Source organism: Sinocyclocheilus rhinocerous, unplaced genomic scaffold (assembly GCF_001515625.1).
Source record: "Sinocyclocheilus rhinocerous isolate Xijiao unplaced genomic scaffold, SAMN03320098_v1.1 scaffold97, whole genome shotgun sequence".
Taxonomy (NCBI): Eukaryota; Metazoa; Chordata; class Actinopteri; order Cypriniformes; family Cyprinidae; genus Sinocyclocheilus; species Sinocyclocheilus rhinocerous.
The window spans coordinates 746,597-755,781 of record NW_015666183.1 but is presented as its reverse complement, the minus strand read 5'-3'; the positions used below and the strand labels follow the sequence as shown (position 1 = coordinate 755,781).

Below are 9,185 nucleotides of genomic sequence, written 5' to 3'. Positions count from 1 at the left end.
AAAAAGAAAAAGTGCCCTTTAAATACCCGGATGATGCACTTAAATAACCGAAAAAATGAAGTGTGGAATGTTGGACACGTCATGCATTCAATTGTCACAGCTTTAATTATGTACCGAAGGGGGGAGGGGCTATCAGACTAAGATTATGAATGACAAAATAACCTTATATAATTCATACTATACATGGTTGAGTGCATAAGTACATAGTGTATGAGTGCATAGAGTATAGTTCGTCATTTGGGGACACAGCTTATGAAATGTAAGATGACGTACAGGTCTGGGGCGCGGGGCCAGTACATTAACTGCGTTAAAATATTTTAATCGCGTTATTTTTACATAACTAATTAACGCGTTAAACTGACAGCCCTAATTTTAGTGTTAACATTTTAGTAATTTTGTTCTGTGTTTTTGTCATTTGTCAGTTTTTTAAAAATCTGTCTATAATTTTTCTTAAGTTTTATTTATTTTAGTGTGTCAGGTTAGACTAAATGAAATAAATCAGAAATGAGATAAAACAAGTTTAAGTTCTTATATTATTATTCTTTCTCATATTTTGTATTTATTTTATTTTTATTATAGTTTAAGTTAAGTATAATATTAATATCCCTATTATATGCTTTGTGCTTTAGGACTATTAAATATTTTTAAATATTAAATGTTAGATATTTTTGTTAAATATTTAGGACCATCAAGAAAAATATTTTCATGACAGTTAAGGATATTTTCCTCTAAGTTCTCATATATATATATCTGGTTCTCATTACTATTAAAAAAATCTTCAGGGTTCTCACAGGTATAAACCTGGAACTATCAGGATTTTCTAATGATTTCCAGCTCATAAAAATGATTAAAATATTGAAAAGTCATGAAAATTTGGTTAGTCATGGGTTAAATAATGCTCAGCTCTAAAATAATTAATTGGCTAGAAATTGCTCAAGCATGCAATATCTACAAAATGGTATTTATACATTCTGCTAGTGTTTGTTGTACTGCATTTAATTTATGCAACAAAAAAAAAACCCCATTAAAGGGTAAATCATGCCATGCACGAGAATATGGCGGTAACGTGTTCTCAATTGTCATGAAAAATGCATAATACTGCAATAAAAAACACTAATGGCCATTAAACAGGCTTAATTTTCTTCATCCAGCTTTTGTTTAATTAATTTTATTGTGAAATGTGACCTGGACATGTTTTTGTGTAACTTTGGTATTTTGGTGGAAACTGTCAGCATGGTAACAAAATTTTAAGGGAAGTTCTCAGTATTGCATAGCTTCTTAGTCTTCATTTTGCAGTTTTGTTGCAGTATTTACTCATTTGAAGTGGTAGGTTTCGTAGCTCGACCCGTAAAGCATCCACCTTCAGCTCTCTGTTCTTGGTTTACAGTAAATTGTATCATTAGATGTTCGTTACCTAGTGCCAGTTATTTCAGAGAGCAGCAGGGTATCAGCCTTTCTCCAGACCTTCATCACCACTGTCTACATCACTCACCCGTTACTACTAGCAACCGCACTTTGCTTTTATAAAGCACTCTCTACCTTTCCTTTCTGCTTTCTCATCTTTTTAAATGCAGGGGTGTCTTTACAAGCATCAGGATTCATTACCAGATCATTTCAGCTGGTTGTTTTCTGTTCTTTAGTAAAGTAAAGGGCTTTTGTCCCTACATTAACAATGTTTTTGGTCTAAGAAGCTTTCAGAAACATGACTCCGTTTAAACTAAAGGTAAGTGCTCATGAAGATGTTGTTTTTGTTGCAAAATTAACTGCTAAATCGGAAGAATATCTGAAGGGGATATTCAGACTTTAAAATCTTACTCTTCTCTTCTCTTTAGGTTATTTATCTTAATAGCTAATAAATGTCTTTGTTAGCTTTTTATAATAGCAAAACATTAATGGTTCAAAAATAGTTGTTTTTACTCTTTTTGTTAACTTTCCATTAAGTTTGGCTTGTTTATGTTTTTGTGTTAGTGGTTTCATGAAAACTAATCTCATTTGTCGCGTATAGATAAACGAATTCAATGAAATGTTTTATTAAGCTCCTCCATCTAATGAACTTCACTTCATTCAAGACAAGTAATGTAAACAGCATGAAATCGTTTTAACTCCTTGTGTGGACTCCATCAAGTTTTTCTATTTTTTTGTGGTTTAATGAACTACTTGACAAGGTGTCGTTTTGTCTGTTGTAGGCCGTCTGAACCTGCTCCTCCGACCCCTAGCACCTCTGAACCCAGCTCTCTGCCCCGTGTGTCGAGTCGCAGTTACGACCTTCAGGAGAGACGTCGCACGGGCAACATGACGGGGACCGAGCAGGCCAAATACCAGCGGATCCCCACCGATGAGTTTGAGGCACAGACCCTGGCCTCGGCCGACCTCGACGGCATTAAAAGTGAGTTTTTAATGCACGTACCCAGTAGGATCCATCTCTACATTATTTGTCTTAGGTTTGGTGGGAAATCTTTAGGTACAGACTACTTTGATTCATTCATTCATGAAACTAGCATGTCTTGGAATAAATTAGTGTGAAAAAATGCTATTATTCCTTAGGTTGTATTCTTGTTCTGCTCTAACTTTCCATAAAGGCTTGCCCACCAACTAATGATATTTTATTGGAAGCTTCTAGATTTGAAATCTCAATAGTTCAATACATTTTCAAATGAAGCTGCCATCTTTAGTTCTATGGTTAACGTAAACAATGATTTTGTATTTGCATTTATGCAAGTTGTAGATGCTTTTATTTAGAGTTAATTATACAAGGCATCATTTTATCAGTTCATGTGCATCTTTTTGACATTCCTTTGCATAAAAAGCTAATGCAATGTTCAAAAGTTAGGGGTCAGCAGGATTTTTTGTTTATTAATACTTTTATTTAACAAGGATCATTAAAGGGGTCTTTCGGAAGGCCAAATAAAGTGTTTTTGCTTTCGCCTAGAAACACACAGCGTCTCCTTGACATGGCTGCTTCAACACTAACTGCTGTTACTGAAACCACGCCTTCTTTCTTTTCGTGCACATTTGGGCGGCATTATGCTAATATTTCCACATAGTGAGGTAGATATGTGGGGGCGTGTTAGAACGAGCCGTTTTAGGGGGGCGTGGCAGAGTCTTAACTTTGATAAAGAATATCTCTTTGGTTTTGAGACTTTAGTCTTTGCAACTTCAGGGATCTTATCTATGCACAATCAGCTTGTAACACTTGAAATCGCATCATATGACCATCATATGATAGACAATTATGTTACGAAATAGTAAATCTTATAACTTTCTATTCATCAAAGAAGCTTAGAAACAAAATATCAATATGAAGCAGCATAACTGTTTTCAACAGAGTTAATAGAAAATGTTTCTTGAGCAGCAAATCAGCATATTAGAATGATTTCTGAAGGATCATGTGACAATGATGCTGAAAATCCAGCTTTGATCACAGGAATAAATTACATTTTAAAATATAGTACAATAGAAAATGGTTATTTTAAATTCTAATAATATTTCACAATTTTACTGTTTTTACTTTTTATACCAAATAAATGCAGCCTCTGTGAGCATAAAAAAACTTCTCATAATTTGTTTTTGTTTTTTTTTACTTTATAAACAGTGATTTATTTGGGTAGTTCTTGTTTTGATATGTTTCTAACTATTATATTAGTAAGTAAAGCACAAATCCATGACCTGGTCTTCTGGGATCGCAACATCTAGAAGTCAGAGTTTCCACTAGTTTCATAGTCTCTCAGGTGATTTGTACCATGCTACACTTCACAGCAAGAGTCTTTTGTGGCCCAGCGGGACAAACCTTTATCAGACTTCAGCTGTAAATCAGCGGTTCCTGTAATGTACCCCATCAGCTTTCTCCGTCTTGCTATACAGGCCACTAATTAGTCTGGGAAAAGGCCCATCTGCTGCTATATGCTCGGCAAACAGGACTTACACAGTTTCTGTGGATGTTAGAACGTCAGTTCATAGACAAAAACAGTTAATCAACAAGTTAAACTCCGCTTGATCAGCATGTTTCAGTCGCTGTGAGCTCTCATCCGTCATTGCAAATCACTGTCAGGGTGTGAATGCCTTTTTTTGAAGTTTATATAAGTATGTAAAAGTGAATTTCAACTCGCTCCATCTAGCAGTGTGAGAAAAGGCTTGGCCTCTCTTCTTGATTGGAGTTTGTTCCTACGCTCAGCCTAGTTAGTCAAAATCCCCCTAAATTCCCTCCCTGACCTTTTTATCCTGAATGTCTTTGGCAACTTGCCCATCCTGTAATTTCACCCTGATGAGCGTTGTGTTATGAACAAAGGCGATGACCTGCCTCTCAACCCTGCCAATGAGATTTTACCTAATGAGTGTGGTCATTTGACTGATTTGAATACTGCAAGTACATGTATCCTGGGAGAAATCCATCTAGAATGAAAATCTGAAATATTTTATAGTACAGTGCAATGTTTTGTAATTTTGAATGTGGTACATAATTAATTAACGGTTGTAGTATATCAAAAGTTTGAGGTAATAAATATATGTTACATATGACATATTTAACATATTTGAATGAAAGTAATGCTTTTATTCAGCAAGGATGTATTAAACTGCTCAAAAATGACCGTAAAGATATTTATAATGTTACAAAAGATTTCAATTTTAAATAAATGCTGTTCTTTGTTTTGAAGGGCATAAGAGATGTCTTTTAAAAACACAAAAATCGTACACAACACACTCCTACAGCCTGTTATTTAAATAATATGCATGTTTTTATTGTTTTATTCTTCCAGGTCATCGTTTTGAAGATGTTCCTGGAGTACGTCGACACCTGGTCAGGAAAAGCACAAAAGGACAAGTGGTGCACATCAGCAAAGATCACAAAGAGCCCAGCACACGCAGTCGCAAACTAGACCGGACGCCACATGAGGTCAGACACCTGTTCACGGATGCTAGCTTCTTGGTTTCTCTAGCTTGGTTGCTAGTTGATGTCTGTAGTTTGGTGGAAACTAGTCTGTTAAGCCTGTCTGAACTCCCAAGGTTCATGAAAAATCTGAAAAATATATGTAAATAAAAATGTTAAGCCTGTTAATAAAATGATATGTCTAATATATAAAAATAAATACGAAAAAATATATGTATAAATATTTATTTAATAATAATAATAATTATTATTATTATCAACAAAAAAATTACATCTTGTATAAAAAAGCTCTTTAAAAATTAAATCCTTATCCAGTAATCATAAACAACTGGATCACTGAAAAGTCATTGATATTAATTTATCGAATACTACAGGAATCCTCATGTAATTTGGTCACTAATTAATGGACATAAATGCTTGTTTAAGGTGTAACCGAATGTTCTGTGGGAATGTTTTAGTGCCATTCCCTCTAGCTGGACGAATTTGTCAGGGTTAGGTTCAGATGTCTTTACAGATGGCTCTACAAAGTCTTGATGGGTTTTCCAGCACATTTAGTCCTTTTCCCAGATTGAGACTCATTCACTGCACCACTTTATTTCAGACAAGCCCGCTGCCCTTCAAAACAAATGAAAGGAGGATTTTAGGGGGCAGGACCTGATTAAAAATGAATGAACTTCTTCCCTTTCACACACCTAGAAATAAAGAAAAGATCAGCTCAGGTAACTGGACACTGCGAGCCTTCAGAGTCAGCCATGTTTTATTAACGCCCTCAGATCCAAACCAGTAAATGAGTGTACTTACGGACCGTTTCACTTATCAGTCAGTCCTGCTCTAACGGCATGGTCCTTTTAGACTTTTCCAGACGGCTTGCTCAACACCAGAAGGTCAGGAAATGATGTGTTGGTGTACATACACATGTTGGAGGCATCGATTGGTGTGTGATATTATGTTTTAGGCAGATCAAACCAATGTTAACTTAAGTTACCTGAAGTGAATAGCAGGTGTCTGTTGCTCTTCGGGTGTTGTAATAGCGTTTTCTTCACTCATTTATTGCATGTTCTTTGGCACCAGGTGTTTGTGGAGCTGAATGAGCTGATCATGGATAAAAACCAGGAGATGCAGTGGAGAGAAACGGCTCGCTGGATCAAGTTTGAAGAGGATGTGGAGGAGGAGACGGACCGCTGGGGGAAACCTCACGTCGCCTCGCTGTCATTCCGCAGTCTGCTGGAGCTGAGAAAAACCATCTCTCATGGTGAGAACCTGGAGAAACCTGCTTAAAAGTCTTAAGTGTTTTGTAGTGAAGAGCAAATGTCAGGTTACAGCCATTAGCAGTAACACTTTATATTGCGATATCATTTGATAATTAATATTTGCAGTGTTTGCATAATTAATTGCAAAAGCACCATAGTGTCATGCTACGTGATGTGCAATGTTTCTCAAACGGTTTTAAACTGCTATTTATATATAATTTTATATATCTATATTAATTGAGAGACTACAAGCAAAAAAATGTACAATTTAAACTTCAGAAAAGTTGAAAAGGGAGCAATAATGTGGATTATGTATACAAAATTATAATTGTATATATAATATCTATATTAATTGAGAGACTACAAGCAAAAATTTTACAATTTAAACTTCAGAAAAGTTGAAAAGGGAGCAATAATGTGGATTAGGGATACAAAATTATAATTTTATATATAATATCTGTATTAATTGAGAGACTACAAGCAAACAAGTTTACAATTTAAACTTCAGAAAAGTTGAAAAGTGAGCAATAATGTGGATTATAGATACAAAATTATGTACTATTAAAATAAAAATTATGGACAAAATATGGATTAAAAAAAAAAACTTCAGAGAATTGGTGGTCACTCACAAAACCTAGAATATAAACATACCTAAATATACCCAAATTAATTATTCATGTGATTTTAATCTAAAATCTTAATGTTGAAAAATTAAAACATATTATTTATCAACACCAGGTTTTTAATGTATTTTGAACAGACTTTACTGTATGCAGATTAAGAAATGCTGATGTAATATTTCTGCATTTTCAGTTTTCATTTTAATTTGAAGCTTTAGTAATTTTGTTGTGTTTTTATTTATTTATTTATTTTTGCTGTTTTTTTTATATATGTCTATGTAGTTGTTTTAATTTCTATTTTAGTTTTAGTTATTTTAATACATCAGTTAAACTAAATGAAAATGAGAAAAGTTGCTCTGGCAACTAGCTGAAATAAAATAGGTTTATATTTTGTTTACGCTTATTTCAGGTATAGAAATGTTATTGTTTTAGATTTAGTTAACTTGAATAGTTAACTACAACAACCCATATTGTTATTATATTGATTGCATCAATGATAATGAAGATTAAATGGCCTCATGTTTGGTTTCTCTCATTAGGAGCTGTGCTTCTGGATTTGGACCAGAAGACTCTTCCTGGTATTGCCCATCAGGTGGTGGAGCAGATGATCATCTCAGACCAGATCAAAGCTGAGGACAGAGCCAATGTGCTCCGTGCTCTTCTCCTCAAGCACAGGTAGAGCTCTGATTTTTATACAATGAGCAATATCTAAGAAATGGCGCATGAGAATTCTGGTCTGTTTGCATCTGTTTATTCTCATATAATCTATTGGTTTTTATTCTACACCATTCGCCATACCACCACCTGTCCGTATGTAGATCCATACATGAACCGTCGCAGTCTCTCCTAGTGTCTCTTACCCGCTGGCTCCATTGCTCTCCCTCCCTTAGTCACCCGAGCGATGAGAAAGAGCACAGCACCTCCTTCCCCAGAAACATCTCAGCGGCCAGCCTGGGCTCCCTGATCAGCCATCACCAGAGCAGCAGCAACCACCTGTCCCCTGTCCCCGAGCCCTCCGTCACAGAGCCACTCATGGGGTCCACAAGGAACAGTCAAGACAGCTCACTTCACACTGACATAGAGAAGAACGAGGTAATTGTTTGGAAGTGTATAAACTGGCTTTTGTTTTAAATGAGAATGGTATGTTTGGCAACCTATTTATATTGTTTTATATTTATTTATTTGTTTACTTTGCCTTTTACAAAAAATATGTATAATATACACTACCAGATATTTGGAATAATTATTTTGAATGTTTTTTAAATCCTCTTATTCTCACCAAGGCTGAATTTATGTAATAAAAAAAACAGTAAAAACAGTAATATTGTGAAACATTATTACCTTACTATTATAAAAAGAGAAAAGCTATTTTGAATTGTTATAATGTTTCACAATTAGGGCTGGACGATATGGCAAAAAATTATATCACGATATATTTCTTAATTTCAGTCGATACGATATAATTCCGATATGGATATGAACACTATTTAAAAAAGCCTTGTAAAAACGGCCAAGAACGCCACAACAGATGTCTGTGCATACAAACTTATGAACAATGAATTTGCCAAGTCTCTGACACCTCATATAAAACCATATAATATTTTAGAGAAAAAAAAACAGCACAAATAAATTAATATTCACCTTTTGTATTTAGCCTTCATTCAAACAAGAAATGTGAAATTCTTTCAATCCTGCATTTTTTAAAATCCAAAATCCAGCAAAAACAGTACAGGGTGTCCGCGGGTCCTTAAAAAGTCTTAACATGTCTTAAATTCGGATTCGATGGGTCTTAAATATTTTTGGTCTCATTACCGCTAAAATATCTTCAGTCTGACGGACCTAATGAATGTTTACAATCATTGGACAGACCGAAGATGTTTTCTTCCCCGCGGCAAGTTACTGCGTCATCAGAGAGAATTGCACTAAGTTAACAGAATACAAGGTCGCGCTGAAGCACACTCTGTTTGTCTCGAGACTTCAGAACAAATGAGCGTGACAGCACACATAAACTCAGAAGAAACACACTGAGGTAAAAATTCAAAATGTTTAGTTTATTCATAACATGATATAGTTAAATAACACCATGACAAGTGAGCTATTTTGCTCAATATTCTCACGACGCAAAAAAACATTCAAAACACCTACAGAGTGCACGCATTACGTGAAGTCTAGTGCGCTCTGCCTGATCACTGCATGATTCAGTCTATTAAAATACATTCAGAATGATCACAAATTCAAGACATGGGGGCAGAAAATGTGTATATTTATACCACATTATTCATATAGTTAATCAAGTTCACACGGAAGAGTGCCTTTTTTTCTCCAAAAATTACCATATACAAATGTGATATTGATTTTTTACAACAGTTCAATAAACTAGAAGTTTTATTAAGAGACTTACGTTTTAGACACCATATTGCCTGTTTTTGC

General features: G+C 34.9%; 1 protein-coding gene across 1 annotated transcript in view; it reads left to right on the top strand.

Moving 5' to 3' along the window:
• The window catches only part of LOC107732091 (anion exchange protein 2-like), a 41,774-nt gene that overhangs the window by 19,761 nt on the left and 12,828 nt on the right, over window positions 1-9,185 (top strand). Inside the window, exons 6-10 of the mRNA XM_016543338.1 lie at window positions 2,187-2,386; window positions 4,755-4,891; window positions 5,957-6,137; window positions 7,295-7,430; window positions 7,646-7,847. Coding sequence (XP_016398824.1) covers window positions 2,187-2,386; window positions 4,755-4,891; window positions 5,957-6,137; window positions 7,295-7,430; window positions 7,646-7,847 — 856 coding nt within the window. The remainder of the gene's footprint in view (window positions 1-2,186; window positions 2,387-4,754; window positions 4,892-5,956; window positions 6,138-7,294; window positions 7,431-7,645; window positions 7,848-9,185) is intronic.